This window comes from Oncorhynchus mykiss, chromosome 8 (assembly GCF_057628025.1).
Source record: "Oncorhynchus mykiss isolate SJ-2025 chromosome 8, ASM5762802v1, whole genome shotgun sequence".
Classification (NCBI taxonomy): domain Eukaryota; kingdom Metazoa; phylum Chordata; class Actinopteri; order Salmoniformes; family Salmonidae; genus Oncorhynchus; species Oncorhynchus mykiss.
Genome location: NC_143029.1, coordinates 16490778 through 16508689, shown reverse-complemented (window position 1 = coordinate 16508689; position 17912 = coordinate 16490778). Strand labels below are relative to the sequence as shown.

Here is a 17912-nt window from a genome sequence, read left to right as displayed (position 1 = left end):
GACCTGATGCAACCAATTACCTTCAGATGTCACATAATTAGTTAAATAAAGTCCACCTGTGTGCAATCTAAGTGTCACATGATCTGTCACATGATCTCAGTATATATATATACACACATCTGTTCTGAAAGGCCCCAGAGTCTGCAACACCACCAAGCAAGGGGTACCACCAAGCAAGGGGTACCACCAAGCAAGCGGCACCACCAAGCAAGGGGTACCACCAAGCAAGCGACACCATGAAGACCAAGGAGCTCTCCAAACAGGTCAGGGACAAAGTTGTGGAGAAGTATAGATCAGGGTTGGGTTATAAAAAGAATATCTGAAACTTTGAACATCCCACAGAGCACTATTAAATCCTTTATAAAAAATGGAAAGAATATGGCACCACAACAAACCTGCCAAGAGAGGGCCGCCCACCAAAACTCACAGACCAGGCAAGGAGGGCATTAATCAGAGAGGCAAAAAGAGACCAAAGATAACCCTGAAGGAGCTGCAAAGCTCCACAGCGGAGATTGGAGTATCTGTCCATAGGACCACTTTAAGCTGTACACTCCACAGAGCTGGGCTTTAAGGAAGAGTGGTCGGAAAAAAAGCCATTGCTTTAAGAAAAAAATAAGCAAACATGTTTGGTGTTCGCCAAAAGGCATGTGGGAGACTCCCAAAACATAGGAAGAAGGTACTCTGAGCAGATGAGACTAAAATGTAGCTTTTTGGACATCAAGGAAAGCATCATGCTGTGGGGATGTTTTTCCATCGGCAGGGGACATACATACATACATACATACATACATACAGAGAGACTTGGCTCACTTGATATGGAAACCATATTGAACAGTGAGTGTGAGAGAAAGAAAGAAAGAGTCAGACAGAGACCGACTGTCACCCTGCTTACCTGATGTGCTGCCTGCCTCCTCAAAGTCGATGTTGCCCAAGTGCAGCACCCCGGCCACCACCCTGAACAGGTCCAGCTTCTCCATATCATCCAGGCCGATCTTCTTCATGGCACCGCACATCCTGTTGAAGTCCCCCTGGTCGTCCAGCAGAGGGTCCTTCAGGGGCCCAGCCTTCAGGTGCTGAGAAACCATAGTGGGGAGAGGACAGGTCAGTTGTCACGCTCACCTGGGGCCACCCTGGCTGTGTTAGGAACAGGAAGACCAATTCTTTTTGATCAATCAGTTCATCTCTAAAAAAAAAAGATCTGATGTGAAAAGACCTGATGTGATTGGCCAAAAGACCAATTAGTGGAAAAAATATCAGAATTAGGCTGCCTGTGTGAATGCAGCCCCTCTCTCTATAACCTTAACCCTTCAGGAGCCCAGCATTTCAGGTGCTAATAAACCATGGGGAGCGGATGGGTCAGTGACTAGGGTTACACGCTCTTCACAGAAGGTGTACTGTCTCAAAGATTGGAGGCTTAAAGTAAGCTGTGTCAAGGCTGTGTCTTAACATCAATAAAATAACCTCTCTAATTACCCATAAAGTAAAAATACCATCTGTCTCCCTCACTGAGGTTTTCTTTGGCTTGGTGAAAGTGTTTGTTTGGATCTGAGCGGAGGCATGGGCTGCTATTTCACATGTAACATTGTGACTTCAAGCTATAATGCATTTTTTGTTGTTGTACAGAATTAGCACAATAAACCTGCATGAAAGCTGAGGTACATCACATCTCCAACTAGCTGCAGTAGGAAGAGAAGCAGGGATAGTACGTTGGATCACACACCTGGAAAACCAACCACACAAGAAGAATGTCACAGTACCATGGCATGCTGGTATAGAAATTACCACATACTGTAGCTTCTAACACCAAACTAGAATGCCAGATAAATGGCATTAGGTTTCCTAAACTGAAACAACAAACATTTAAATGTCTGAATAAGACCCATCTCTCTACATGCAATTTTAGATTCTTGAACTTATTTCAACTGAAGGTGGATGCACTCGTTTATTCATTTAAACTAAGGCAATTCATATTTTTCTGCACACCATAAAGTACAGAGCAAAATTGCCTTGTAAACAACAACCATAAGTTATGGTGATTTAAGGAGGTGGATGTAGAGGAGCAGTTTGTTCTTCTCTATAGAGAAATCTATAACCTAAAGCAGGGTTCCCCAACTGGCCTTATTTGGCCCACAGGTAGTTTTATTTGCCTACCCCAAGTGTTCTTTGACAAAAAAAATGAATTCTAACACATATGGAATCATGTAGTAACCAAAAAAGTGTTAAACAAATCAAAAAGTAGCCACCCTTTGCCTTGATGACAGCTTTGCACACTTTTGGCATTCTCTCAACCAGCTTCATGAGGAATGCTTTTCCAACAGTCTTGACGGAGTTCCCACATATGCTGAGCACTTGTTGGCTGTTTTCCTTCACACTGCGGTCCAACTCATCTCAAACCATCTCAATTGAGTTGAGGTCGGGTGATTGTGGAGGCCAGGTCATCTGATGCAGCACTCCAATACCCTCCTTCTTGGTCAAATAGCCCTTACACAGCCTGGAAGTGTGTTTTGGATCATTGATCAAAACAAATGATAGTCCCACTAAGCGCAAACTAGCCATGCTGGTTAAGTGTGCCTTAAATTCTAAATAAAATCACTGAGTGTCACCAGCAAAGCACCCCCACACCATCACACCTCTTCCGCCATGCTTCACGGTGGGAACCACACATGCAGTGATCATCCGTTCACCTACCCTGTGTCTCACAAACACATGGCAGTTGGAACCAAAAATCTCAAATTTGGACTCATCAGACCAGAGGACAGATTTCCACCGGTCTTATGTCCATTGCTCGTGTTTCTCAGCCCAAGCAAGTCTCTTCTTCTTACTGGTGTCTGTTTCAGTGGTTTCTTTGCAGCAACTCGACCATGAAGGCCTGATTCACGCAGTCTCCTTGATGTTGACATGTGTCTGTTAATTGAACTCTGTGAAGCATTTAGGCTGGTAACTCTAATGAACTTATCTTCTGCAGCAGAGGTAACTCTGGGTCTTCCTTTCCTGTGGCGGTCCTCATGAGAGCCAGTTTCATCATAGCCCTGGATGTTTTTTTGCGACTGCACTTGAAGAAACCTTCAAAGTTCTCTTTGCTTATTTGCACAGTTCTTGCTATAATATGGACTTGGTCTTTTACCAAATAGGGCTATATTCTGTATACCCTCCCTACCTTGTCACAACACAACTGATTGGCTTAAAAGCATTAAGAAGGAAAGACATTTAAAAATGTACTTTTAACAAGGCACACCTGTTTATTGAAATGCATTCCAGGTGACTACCTCATGAAGCTGGTTGAGAGAATGCCAAGAATGTACAAAGCTGTCATCAAGGCAAAGGGTGCCTACTTTGAAGAATCTCAAAATAATATATATTTTGACTTGTTTAGCAGTTTTTTGGTTATTACTCTACATGATTCCATATGTGTTATTTCAATGTGTTGATGTGTTCACTATTATTCTATAACCCTTGAATGAGTAGGTGTGTCTAAACTTTTGACTGGTACAGTATGTATGTATGTATGTATGTGTATATGTATATAACATACAGTTGAAGTCAGAAGTTTACATACACCTTAGCCAAATACATTTAAACAAGGTTTTTCACAATTCCTGACATTTAATCAGAGTATAAATTCCCTGTTTTAGGTCAGTTAGGATCACCACTTTATTTTAAGAATGTGAAATGTCCGAATAATAGTAGAGAGAATGATTTATTTTAGCTTTATTTCTTTCATCATATTTACAGTGGGTCATAAGTTTACATACACTCAATTCGTATTTGGTAGCATTGTTATTAAATTGTTTAACTTGGGTCAAACATTTCGAGTAGCCTTCTACAATAAATTGGGTAAACTTTGGCCCATTCGTCCTGACAGAGCTCGTGTAACCGAGTCAGGTTTGTAGGCCTCCTTGCTTGCACACGCTTTTTCAGTTCTGCCCTCAAATTTTCTATGGGATTGAGGTCAGGGCTTTGTGACGGCCACTCCAATACCTTGACTTTGTTGTCCTTAAGCCATTTTTCCACAACTTTGGAAGTATGCTTGGGGTCATTGTCCATTTGGAAGTCCCATTTGCGACCAAGCTTTAACTTCCTGACTGATGTCTTGAGATGTTGCTTCAATATATTCACTTTTCCTCCCTCATGAAGCCATCTATTTTGTGAAGTGCACCAGTCCCTCCTGCAGCAAAGCACCTCCACAACAGGATGCTGCCACCCCCGTGCTTCACAGTTGGGATGGTGTTCTTCAGCTTCCTCCAAACTTAACAATGGCAATCTCCAAACTCATTATGGCCAAACAGTTCCAAACAGACCAGAGGACATTTCTCCAAAAAGTACGATCTTTGTCCCCATGTGCAGTTGCATAACATAGTCTGGCTTTTTTTATGGCAGTTTTGGAGCAGTGGCTTCTTCCTTGCTGAGCGGCCTTTCAGGTTATGTTGATATAGGACTCGTTTACTGTGAATATAGATACTTTTGTACCGGTTTTCTCCAGCATCTTCACAGGGTCCTTTGCTGTTGTTCTGGGATTGATTTGCACTTTTCGCACCAAAGTACGTTCATCTCTAGGAGACGGAACAGGTCTCCTTCCTGAGCAGTATGACGGCTGCATGGTCCCATGTTGTTTATACTTGCGTACTATTGTTTGTACAGATGGACGTGGTACCTTCAGGCATGTGGAAATTGCTCCCAAGGATGAACCAGACTTGTGGATGTCTACAAAATGTTTTCTGAGGTCTCAGTTGATATCATTGGATTTTCCCATGATGTCAAGCAAAGAGGCACTGAGTTTGAAGGTAGGCCTTGAAATACATCCACAAGTACACCTCCAATTGACTCAAATGATGTCAATTAGCCTAACAGAAACTTCTAAAGCCATGACATCAATTTCTGGAATTTTCCAAGCTGTTTAAAGGCACAGTCAACTTAGTGGATGTACATTTCTGATCCACTGGAATTATGAGTAAAGTAAAGTAATTTGTCAGTAAACAATTTTTTAGAAAAAATACTTGTGTCATGCACAAAGTAGAGGTCCTAACCGACTTGACAAAGCTATAGTTTGTTAACAATACATTTGTGGAGTGGTTGAAAAACAAGTTTTAATGACTCCAACCTAAGTGTATGTAAACTTCCGACTTCAACTGTATATATGTCTCACACATATATACATATACACATAAACTCAGCAAAAAAATAAAATGTCCTCTCACTGTCAACTGTGTTTATTTTCAGCAAACGTGTAAATATTTGTATGAACATAAGATTCAACAACTGAGACATAAACTGAACAAGTTTAGAGAAAGTGACTAAGATAAATGGAATAATGTGTCCCTGAACAAAGGGAAAGTAACAGTCAGTATCTAGTGTGGCCACCAGCTGCATTAAGTACTGCAGTGCATCTCCTCCTCATGGACTGCACTAGATTTGCCAGTTCCCGAACATTTCTGGGGGGAATGGCCCTAGCCCTCACCCTCAGATCCAACAGGTCCCAGATGTGCTCAATGGGCTTGAGATCCGGGCTCTTCGTTGGCCATGGCAGAACACTGACATTCCGGTCTTGCAGGAAATCAGGGACAGAACGAGCAGTATGGCTGGTGGCGTTGTCATGCTGGAAGGTCATGTCAGGATGAGCCTGCAGGAAGGGTACCACATGAGGGAGGATGTCTTCCCTGTAACGCACAGCATTGGGATCGCCTGCAATTACAAAAAGCTCAGTCTGATGATGCTGTGACACACCGCCCCAGACCATGACGGACCCTCCACCTTGATCCCGCTCCAGAGTACAGGACTCGGTGTAACGCTTTTTGCCAGTCCTGTCTGGTGCAGCGACGGTGGGTTTGTGCCCATAGGCGACGTTGTTGCCGGTGATGTCTGGTGAGGACCTGCCTTACAACAGGCCTACAAGCCCTCAGTCCAGCCTCTCTCAGCCTATTGCGGACAGTCTGAGCACTGATGGAGGGATTGTGCGTTCCTGGTGTAACTCGGGCAGTTGTTGTTGCCATCCTGTACCTGTCCCGCAGATGTGATGTTCGGATGTTTCCCGATCCTGTTGGTGTTTTTCAGAGTCAGTAGAAAGGCCTCTTTAGTGTCCTAAGAATTTCATAACTGTGACCTTAATTGCCTACCGTCTGTAAGCTGTTAGTGTCTTAATGACCGTTCCACAAGTGCATGTTCATTACACACACACACACACACACACACACACACTTACCCCAAGTTCTGTTAAACCATTGTACTGTGACATTCTGGTGGACACAAAAGATTTTGTAATTTTGACCACAAGCCCTAAACTACAGAGCAAAACCACATCATGCATTTAGAGAAAGCATGCAACCCCACAACACACAGCACTGATGTGAACCCTGAGACAAAAAAGATCTTCCCAAAATTCACATCATAATAAAATCTAAAAGAAGTAGTCCTGGTCACAGCACCAAATCCATAAATCACCTGATTGTCCTGAATTGTATAGAGAAGCAATGTAAAGAGACATATAATCAACACAAGGGACAGGGGACATGGTATGGAACAATGTATGGGCAAGGATTACAAAATTCTGGCAATTTTCCAGGATTTCTGGAAACTGAAATCTGGATTTCTGGGAAAGTTCCCAGAGTTTTGCCACCCTGGTACGAGCTTATTTGCACTGGCAATAAGCATGAAGGCCTTATTCACCTTAACACCTAGCTGTAATGTACCTACCACCTACCACCTAAAAGCAACACCTAGCTGTACTGTACCTACCACCTAAAAGCAACACCTAGTTGTACTGTACCTACCACCTAAAGCAACACCTAGCTGTACTGTACCTACCACCTAAAATCAACACCTAGCTGTAATGTACCTACCACCTAAAAGCAACACCTAGCTGTACTGTACCTACCACCTAAAATCAACACCTAGCTGTAATGTACCTACCACCTAAAAGCAACACCTAGCTGTACTGTACCTACCACCTAAAAGCAACACCTAGTTGTACTGTACCTACCACCTAAAGCAACACCTAGCTGTACTGTACCTACCACCTAAAGCTTCACCTGAATATAATCTGCTTAGGTTAAACATACACTGAAAACTCAACCCAACAAGTACTCAGAATCTCTTCACTTACTTGCTAGTTTTAACAATATAAAGATAATTACTGATATGTCTATGCGTTTAAACTAAACGGTACTATTACCTTTACTAAAAAAAATGTTATCTGACTAAAAATGTCCATACTCAGAGAGACACTTCTTCTGATGTCCCCAACTAGCCTACACAGAACAAATGAATCATCATTGTCCCTCAAGAGGAGAGTAAAAGAGGCATAGTGTTGTCCAGGTCATTTCTTCATAACAATAACAATTCATTACGGTGAGTTCTGAAGGGGTGCCATACACACAGCTGCAATATTGGAGTACTTACAGCTGTATGCATAATTCATCAAAGGGAGAAGGCAAAGGAAGGAAGTCATTTCATTGGGAGGATAAAGAATTCTCATTGATGTGGTACATTACATCTATCCATACGGTCATGTCAGTGGCTCCTTTCCTAATTCAAATGTTTGCAACTTATCTGCATCACATCTCAGATAACAATTTTTCAAGAGGTAAAATACAAAAGGTTTTCATCTGGCCAGAATGAAAATAAAACTTTTAGGCTACTTGTGGGAATTTAAAAACTTTTAAAGTAAAACATGTCTCTACTAGAAGCCACTGCATCAGCAGACCAAGACAAAACAACAATCCTCCTTTGACTGAGCAATCCATTAAGTAAAGGTAAAAGCCACTGAGACAGATACAGGGAGCAAGGTGGGGGTAGAGAAGTACATTCTGTTCACTCTCTCCGCAGACAGAGTCGTGCCTAAGTGCATTTCCAATTAGTTCAAGAGATGAGAAACTGTCTGTCATTAGATAGCAAAGGGAATCCTGGCCAAAAACTACAGATAAGAGAGAGTGTTTCCGTCTGTGATTTTCATGGATATTGGAATACATGGAGTAGTGAAGATGCAATTCAACCAATATATAATGTGCACGAGGAAAGAAAGTGGATAGGGGGTTGAGAGAGAGATGGAAAGTGAGGGGGTTGAGAGAGAGAGAGAGTGAGGGGGTTGAGAGAGATGGAGAGAGATGGAGAGTGAGGGGCTTGAGAGAGAGAGAGAGGGATGGAGAGTGAGGGGGTTGAGAGAGAAATGGAGAGTGAGGGGGTTGAGAGAGAGAGAGATGGAGAGTGGGGGGGTTGAGAGAGAGATGGAAAGTGAGGGGGTTGAGAGAGATGGAGAGTGAGGGGGTTGAGAGAGATGGAGAGAGATGGAGAGTGGGGGGCTTGAGAGAGAGAGAGAGGGATGGAGAGTGAGGGGGTTGAGAGAGAGATGGAAAGTGAGGGGGTTGAGAGAGATGGAGAGAGATGGAGAGTGGGGGGCTTGAGAGAGAGAGAGAGGGATGGAGAGTGAGGGGGTTGAGAGAGAGATGGAGAGTGAGGGGGTTGAGAGAGAGAGATGGAGAGTGGGGGGGTTGAGAGTGAGATGGAGAATGAGGGGGTTGAGAGAGAGAGAGAGAGGGGGATGGAGAGTGAGGGGCTTGAGAGAGAGAGAGATGGAGAGTGGGGGGGTTGAGAGAGATGGAGAGTGGGGGGTTGAGAGAGGGAGAGAGATGAAGAGTGAGGGGGGTGAGAGAGATGGAGAGTGGGGGGCTTGAGAGAGAGAGAGGGATGGAGAGTGAGGGGGTTGAGAGAGAGAGATGGAGAGTGAGGGGGTTGAGAGAGAGATGGAGAGTGAGGGGGTTGAGAGAGATTAAGATATGTACCGTACCTCTGGACTCTTGCGGTTCTGAAGGATCTGTTTGTCCGTGTCCTTGTTTGCAAAGAAGCGAGTGCATCCTCTGTTCAAATACTGCAACATAGACAAGAATCAGTAAACAGCAGCAGATTTCATGGATCAATATACCGCAGTATGACAGTTTTAACAATACCTCAAATATCTATTGAATATCCCATCAACGCTGGTCCAGGATGGTTTAACATGATCGTCAACACATCGGACACCATGCATGACCAGTTGCAATATGGCAAACTTGATGACTTTTGAAAGTCAAAGCAAAGTAATATATCCACATCACTGTCTCTGTGTGGACTCAAATACTGATTTTTCGTTTCTTGAGTCTTGAGGATTCACCATTGTTCACAGCAAAGAGTTTATATTTGGCACAAAAGACGTTTCTCCCTCTCTGTAATTGCTTTTGTGCGACTTTAATGACTTCTCAGTAGCCTGCTCTCTTCCTGCCTGTCACTAGAGATACGGCCTGATGGTGAGTGCGACGACAACTTCCCAGGTGGGTAGGAGAGAAAAACAAAACAGAATCCGGTGGCTTATCTTGTTTGTACGAGAGGAGTATTCTCAGCTGAAACGGAACAAAGGTTTTCATTACAGAGATAGGCCTTTGGGAGGATTCTGTATCTCTCTCCCTCCCCACCTCATTTTTTGTTTCCAGATCAGCAGAAAACAAGTTTAAAACGGATGAGACCATTAGAGGAAGGTAGCTCGATCAGGCAGAAGTGCCTTGCTTACTGCCCAGAAGAGTGGCTTCACTGGACAGATAGAAATAAGAGGCACGGCCACACAGTACACACATTTATGAAAATATGAGAGGGGAGATGTAGCCTACCGCTGAAACCATATATGTGTCAGCATTGACGTTTGACTTAGTTAATCCTATCTTTTCACTGCAACTTCCTTCCTGTCTAGCTGCTCAAACCCATTTTCAATTCGGGATCCATTAATTCACAAATCTGTACTGGGTGTGAAAGAAAAGACACTTGACTTATATGGGTGCTGTTGTTAATTCTATATTCTAATCTGCACCTCTCGCAAGATGCGCCTGAGCCCTTGTAAAATGTCTGCCGAGAGCCAGGATCTCCAAAGGTCAATAGTAATGTCCAAGTGGAATTGGATATCAGCAGAAATGTCACTGCCATTAACCATGCATCACCCCATTTGTTTATCTCCATTACAGTGGACGATATTGCTGTCAAGAAGTGGAGTCAAAGCACCTCATCTTCCTGAGGCTGAGCGGGACCAGAAACTGAAAGAGACTGAGGCTGAGCGGGACCAGACAGTGAAAGAGACTGAAGCTGAGCGGGACCAGACAGTGAAAGAGACTGAAGCTGAGCGGGACCAGACAGTGAAAGAGACTGAAGCTGAGCGGGACCAGACAGTGAAAGAGACTGAAGCTGAGCGGGACCAGACAGTGAAAGAGACTGAGGCTGAGCGGGACCAGACAGTGAAAGAGACTGAGGCTGAGCGGGACCAGACAGTGAAAGAGACTGAGGCTGAGCGGGACCAGACATGGAAGTTTAAAAGAGAGACTCAATAGTGGACACAGCAGGAGGAGAGTTTTTACAACTTAGCTAAAAACCTGCCAGCTAACTATAACAGAACAGGCTTTCCTTAAAGTACAATACGATGGATAGATTTATTTGTGAAGTTGATGCCAAGAAAATAAACGATGGCTGAGTGTGCCATCTAGTGGTCTCCGAGCCACGGAGCACCATTAACAATTCATGCAAATGTCTATCCTGACTTGACATTTTTATAGCAGCATTTTATCTTAAGGTTAAACACCAAAAGGTGTGAGCCTCCTTAAAAATTAATGATGCACTGCGATAATCAGAGGAGCTTCTCTGCCCCCCGTTGCAGAGACAGCAGAGACTGCATAGGACAGCGCAGTGTCCTTAGAATGACGAGACAAGGTTATACCTTTTTCGACTGAGACGAACCAAGCCGAGCAATACAGCGCCAGCCTGGTTACGTATCCACTCTGGAGGGACAAGACAGGGAACAAGGCAGGCCCGTAGGCCACACTCACCCTGAAGGCGTCTGGTGATTCCAGGTGGAACTTGGTCCTGATGTCCTCGGAGGCTCCAGCACACAGCCGGTAGAAGATGTGGTAGTTCCTCTCCTCCTGGCTCTGCTGGCAGATCCTGGATTTCTCCAGCAGGTAGTGGGACACGAAGCCTCCCACCACAGTATTCTAAGTGACACAACAACACATGTTCAATTAGCATCAGAACTGGGTTCAAATACTACTGTAAATAATGTTCAATATTTAAAGATGCAGTCCGGGCTCTTAATAAGCAATCATACATTTATAAAATATATTATACAAATTGCTTTTTTTTATTTTACTGGTACAATGGAACAAACACAAGTCTCAAAACTAATCTCCACCCATCTGGCACTCGAGGCAAGCCAAAGCAGACACAAAGTATTTTAAAGAATTGTCAAATCACTATTTTTGTGTTGTTGTCTGATGATTTTATTGATAGTGAATTATTATGCAGTGGTGCTGTTGCACCTTTTCGTTGAAGTGGATCTCTACAAACTTCCCAAAGCGACTACTGTTGTTATTCCTGACAGTTTTAGCGTTTCCAAAAGCTTCTAGCAGGGGATTGGCTGTGGGATTGATGAAGAAGAAAAGCAATTAAAACACTAATCCATACTGTGGTATTAGGTCATGCTGCTGGGAAGTTAAATTAATATTTACCTTCAACTATTCTCTCATCAATATCTTGACCTGTTCCATAGGATGTTGTCAAGTATCTAAAGCGCAGAAATAATCAGAGTTAAAAGGGAAGTTTAAAGTTTTACATATGGCCTTATTTTCACTCTGTTGTAGTTGATCCCACAAACAATTTTTATTTTATATTTTGTTTCGTTAGAGGTTGTCACATTTTGCTGTGATCAAAATGTGTCTTACCAATTTTCTCTGAAATGAAACAAATATACTGTATATATATATATATATATATATATATATATATATATATATATATATATATATATATATATATATATATATATATATATATATACACACACACACACACACACACACACACACACATACATACATACATACATACATACATACATACAGTTGAAGTAGGAAGTTTACATACACTTAGGTTTGAGTCATTAAAACTCATTTTTCAACCACTCCACACATTTCTTGTTATTAACAAACTATAGTTTTGGCAAGTCGGTTAGGACATCTACTTTGTGCATGACACAAGTCATTTTTCCTACAATTGTTTACAGAGAGATTATTTCACCGTATTTCAATTGCAGTGGGTCAGAACTTTACATACACTAAGTTGACTGTGCCATTAAACAGCTTGGAAAATTCCAGAAAATTATGTCATGGCTTTAGAAGCTTCTGATAGACTAATTGACATCATTTGAGTCAATTGGAGGTGTACCTGTGGTTGTATTTCAAGGCCTACCTTCAAACTCAGTGCCTCTTTGCTTGACATCATGGGAAAATCAAAAGAAATCAGCCAAGACCTCAGAAAGTGTTGTAGACCAGTAAAACAAGCCCTTTATCGACATAACCTGAAAGACTGCTCAGCAAGGAAGAAGCCACTGCTCCAAAACCGCCATAAAAAAGCCAGACTACGGTTTGTAACTGCACATGGGGACAAAGATCGTACCTTTTGGAGAAATGTCCTCTGGTCTGATGAAACAAAAATAGAACTGTTTGGACAGAATGACCATCGTTGTGTTTGGAGGAAAAAGGGGGAGGCTTGTAGGCCGAAGAACACTATCCCAACCGTGAAGCGCGGGGGTGGCAGCATCATGTTGTGGGGGTGCTTTGCTGCAGGAGGGACTGGTGCACTTCACAAAATAGATGGCATCATGAGGCCGGAAAATGATGTGGATATATTGCAGCAATATCTCAAGACATCAGTCAGGAAGTTAAAGCTTGGTCGCAAATGGGTCTTCCAAATGGACAATGACCCCAATAATACTTCCAAAGCTGTGGCAAAATGGCTTAAGGACAACAAAGTCAAGGTATTGGAGTGGCCATCACAAAGCCCTGACCTCAATCCTATAGAGCGTTTGTGGGCAGAACTGAAAAAGCATGTGCGAGTAAGGAGGCCTACAAACCTGACTCAAGTACACCAGCTCTGTCAGGAGGAATGGGCCAAAAATTCACCCAACTTATTGTGAGAAGCTTGTGGAAGGCTACCCGAAATGTTGGACCCAAGTCAAACATTTTAAAGGCAATGCTACCAAATACTAATTGAGTGTATGTAACCTTCTGACCCACTGGGAATGTGATGAAATAAATAAAAGCTGAAATAAATCACTCTCTCTATTATTATTCTGACATTTCACATTCTTCAAATAAAGTGGTGATCCTAAGACAGGGAATTTTAGCTAGGATTAAATGTCAGGAATTGTGAAATACTGAGTTTAAATGTATTTGGCTAAGGTGTATGTAAACTTCCAACTTCAACTGTATATATAAAAAAACAGTTCTAGGGATCAACTACAATCATATAGAGTGAAAATAGGTCTACAGGTAAACATTTGTGAGCTTCCGCTTTAATGTCAGTACTCTCAGAATATACTTATTTTACATGAACCATTAGAAACAGCCTGCCAGATCAGACTGGGTCTGTGTCCCAAATGGTACCCTAATCCTTATATAGTGCACTACTTTTGACTAGCTCTGGTAAAACATAAAATAATGCACTACATAAGGATTGGTGTGCCATTTGGGACACATCCTGTGTGTTGACGATACACAGGGAATGTCATGACTTTACCGGAGGACAAACTTGGTGTTCTCAGTCTTCCCGGCACCAGACTCCCCGGACACGATGATGGACTGGCTCATCTTCAGCACCCTCATGTCCCTGTAGGCCTTGTCAGCTGACACACAGACATCCAGACGGTTGTTTACAATTTGTTAACCCTCTCCTTTCCCTCAGTGATACAAAATGTATCTCAATGGGATCATAAATTAAGCCTATGGTTGCATTAGACATGCAAACTGTACAATGAATGCTCCTTGTACTTCTAAATCACATTCTAGATGACAGTATTCATTGTTAACCATTTACCTCAGTGACATACAACTTCTCTGAATGGAATCCTCAAGATGATGTTTGCATTAGCAAAGTCACACTGCATAATGAATGCTCACTGTTAATAGGCAGGGTTGGGTAGGTTACTTTCTAAATGTAATCCGTTACTAGTTACCTGTCCAAAATTCTAATCAGTAACTTCACTTGTGGATTACCCAAACTCAGTAATGTAATCTGATTACATTTCGATACTTTTTAAAGATTAACTTCCCCCTTAAGAGGCATTAGAAGAAGACAAAAATGTATATGCTACCAATTGAACGACATCTATTGCAGGATGAATAATGTTAAAGTTCACATATCTGGCCATATATGGATGTTGCACGTTACTTTATGGGTTGGTTATGTAGGCTTCTTCTAACCCATCGCTTTCTACTACATATAATACAATTAAATGATATCTTTACATTAAAAACCAAAGTCTATCAGAATTCCAGTCATTCAAATAAATTATCTTGATCTTCAAGAATAGGACTTGGAAAAATGGAAGTGTAAGTTTAGCCAAATTGTTTTACCTGAGCACGACCCCAAAACTAAGGACTTATTAGCCAGCCCTACTCTGATGTTTATGATTGTGTTGTCATGGAGGACTGATTGGGCTCATTGATTAAAGTTGAAAAATAAATACTGCTCTCATGGAATGGCATGCTTTGAGCACTATTGAAAGTGCTATTGACGTGAAAAAGGAATGCCATATGCTGCATTTACTATAGGCCTATTGTTTCAATAACAAAATGTTTCAATAACAAAATACCTGCCCCGCCTTTTTTGGGGGGAAAAGCTGAGGGATGGGCCTCGAAAAATGTAACCGCTCAAATTAATAGACAGAGATATGGATGCAGAGACTGACCATCCATGATATCAAAATGATTGTTTTAACCATGTTATGAGGCTATACAGTGTTTGTTTACATTTATTTTGTTTACAAACGTTGGGGTAAAACAAGGTTATATTTTGGGTTCTCATGGAGTGTGACAGTTGAACTAAAATCATCAGGCATTTATAAGTTATATTCTTCAACAATCAATGGATGCATATACAATTTATAAGTCCAAATGGATGTAGCATCTACAGATTGCTCCATTAAGTCTATCAAAAGTGTGCGAGTTTGAGAATGTGTCCATCAGGCCAATGGATTTTTTAAATGTTATATCAGCATGAATTAGACTGAGTAATAGAAGCCAGACTTGGGATGGGATCCGCACTATGCAGCTGCTGCAAGAGCGCATTTTCACAGGCTGTCCACTGGTTTCGAAAATAATGATTGATAGGCAAATTAAACTTCTTGAATTCAACCATTATTGGGCTCAAATACACATTTGTGAACAGTCAGCGACAACAACCAAAATCTGTAAGGCGCAAATAGCTAAATGAGAGAGCAGCAGTGTGATTTACATCAATGCGCTATATAGATATCAACAATAAATGATCTCTCTATCGCCGTAGACTACACCACTGCGGTCATCCTTATCTCCGAGCGTTTATTCAAGTTGGATAGTCACACCATTGGAAGACATAGTTTGGACTGTAGCCTACAAAAGTCCATTCCTGCTCTTTTCCCGCGATCCATCAAACACATTTGGTGTGTCGTCATAGGGGTGTCTGACCTCTGGTCACACTCGCTCAGGTGGAACACATTTGTGCCTTTTTTAAATGCTGATTTGAATGTCATTGAGAAAACAGAGAAGTGTCAAAGATTTTTTTTTGTAAACATCCTTTCTGAATGTAAAAGTAATCCTTGAAGTAATCATCTACTTTTTCAAAAGCATTTGTAATCTGATTACAATATTTTTGCTGGTAACATAACGGATTACAGTTAGTTTTTTTGCAATCCCTTACATGTAACGGCTCAGATTACATGTAATCCGTTACTCCCCAACCCTGTTAATAGGTAGCTAAATCACACTGGTAAGCAAAATGACTATAGACTGCCCTCTGGTGGGCAGATGTGAAAGCGTAACACATTGTCAGCCCAAAAGTGGCAGGGACTTTGTGTGGGACTTTGTGTGAGTCCCGAATGGCACCCTATTCTCTACATAGCACACTACTTTTGACCTATATAGTGCCCATAGAGCACTGATCAAAAGTAATGCACTATACAGGGAATAGAGTGCCATTTGGAACCTTCCTTCCCAGTTCTCACCAATAGCGTAGACGTGGGGCGGAAGGGTGCCCAGGGACCTCCCATGGTACTGTTTAATGGTCTCGGGAGCATAGAGCTTTGGAATGTCATAGTAGGGGTTCACTGCTATCAGGATATTAGCTACAAACGTCTGGGAGAAAAACAAAGAGAAGTCAGAAATACTCTAGTACACATATAGGAATCTGTTTTTAGTGAGATGCTGTACTAGCGTACATTTGTGTTGATATGACACCCAGTTTTTTCTCAGTGACCTAAGAAAACACTTGAGTCCCATCACTGCTAAAAGGAATTGTCACTTCATAGGACAAAGTAGGCTGTTTCTCACTGCAACCACTAGATGCCACCTGTTGGAAAACAAGTGTCCCACCGGTCTCCTCTCCGCACCTGCCGTCATTCACGTCCCCCTGCCTGCCCCCTGTCACATCAGAGGACCTAATTAAGTTCAGTGGGGAACAGGATAGCACTCCCTGGCTCTGTTCTGCTCCCTGGCTGATTATAGAGGTCACCTGAGCCTGGGGTAGACACAGGGGCCAGCAGGGAGAGTGACAACAAGAGCTAGCTGTGTGTGTGTGCCACTGTAACTGGCCTACCTCCCAGCAAACACCTGACACAGCCCTGAGTGACAATGACAAGCCCATCACGCCTGTCACACTGGGAAGCAGGGAGGGAGGGGACCCACCACAACACATACAGTAGGCACAGAGAGACTGAAGTGACAGGGCTTTAGCATGATAATGAGTGGGTGTTCTATTGAACTCACCCCTGCTGGTTCAACCTGTGGCCTGTTCACCATTGCGCAGACCAGATTGATGAGGAAGACAGCAGGATATAGCTATGTCTGTTATAAAGTACTTACATAAATTCTGTCTTTACTATACCGCACACGGACGTTGTTCAAGAGTGTGGCTTCATTCAAGTACATTAAAGAACCTGAAAAACAACAGATCTGAAGTAAGTTAAGCCAGACTAATCACAACTGTCAAGAGAAGAGGATGGATCAAAATGAAAAACACATAAGAACTTAATGGCACAAAATGACATTCCTCAATCCTCAGGGGAATCATTTGCATCGAGCAACAGTTTCAGGGTTGTAATTTAGTTCATAACTTCATATAGTGCTGTAAAAACACTTAGGTGTCAGTTAGGGTAGCTTTATGAGATGGTGAGAAACAAAAACCTTGTGGAGACTGAAGCCTTTAGGTAAAACAAACTCACAGTTGTCTTCCACATGTTTGTTGACATCATCCTCAGCCGGAAACACTTGGTTGATCTGGGCCGTAAAGCTCTGAAAAAACAAGATGGAGGTAACAGATGATCAACTAGTCTTTTGTACTTTTAGCATGCCACTATGCTGACACTAGGCTGTTGTCTTTGTTGAAGAGTGGCCAACTACATCAAGTTCACGTGGCTCAGAACATTAAACAATACCCAAATGAGAGAGAAAGCAGAACATTAAACAATACCCAAATGAGAGAGAAAGCAGAACATTAAACAATACCCAAAGGAGAGAGAAAGCAGAACATTAAACAATACCCAAAGCAGAGAGAAAGCAGAACATTAAACAATACCCAAAGCAGAGAGAAAGCAGAACATTAAACAATACCCAAAGCAGAGAGAAAGCAGAACATTAAACAATACCCAAAGGAGAGAGAAAGCAGAACATTAAACAATACCCAAAGGAGAGAGAAAGCAGAACATTAAACAATACCCAAAGGAGAGAGAAAACAGAACATTAAACAATACCCAAAGCAGAGAGAAAGCAGAACATTAAACAATACCCAAAGGAGAGAGAAAGCAGAACATTAAACAATACCCAAAGCAGAGAGAAAGCAGAACATTAAACAATACCCAAAGGAGAGAGAAAGCAGAACAT

At 42.2% G+C, this 17912-nt stretch overlaps 1 protein-coding gene across 12 annotated transcripts in view; it reads right to left on the bottom strand.

The window, feature by feature from the left end:
- Window positions 1-17912, bottom strand: part of LOC110529476 (unconventional myosin-VI) — a 125400-nt gene that overhangs the window by 64163 nt on the left and 43325 nt on the right. For all 12 annotated transcript variants that reach the window (XM_036984870.2, XM_090242660.1, XM_090242661.1 and 9 more), the window contains exons 3-11: window positions 17255-17324; window positions 16896-16969; window positions 16040-16169; window positions 13576-13681; window positions 11508-11563; window positions 11319-11416; window positions 10830-10994; window positions 8777-8857; window positions 893-1073 (exon numbers count right to left, since the gene is read on the bottom strand). In XM_036984870.2, coding sequence (XP_036840765.1) covers window positions 893-1073; window positions 8777-8857; window positions 10830-10994; window positions 11319-11416; window positions 11508-11563; window positions 13576-13681; window positions 16040-16169; window positions 16896-16969; window positions 17255-17324 — 961 coding nt within the window. The remainder of the gene's footprint in view (window positions 1-892; window positions 1074-8776; window positions 8858-10829; window positions 10995-11318; window positions 11417-11507; window positions 11564-13575; window positions 13682-16039; window positions 16170-16895; window positions 16970-17254; window positions 17325-17912) is intronic.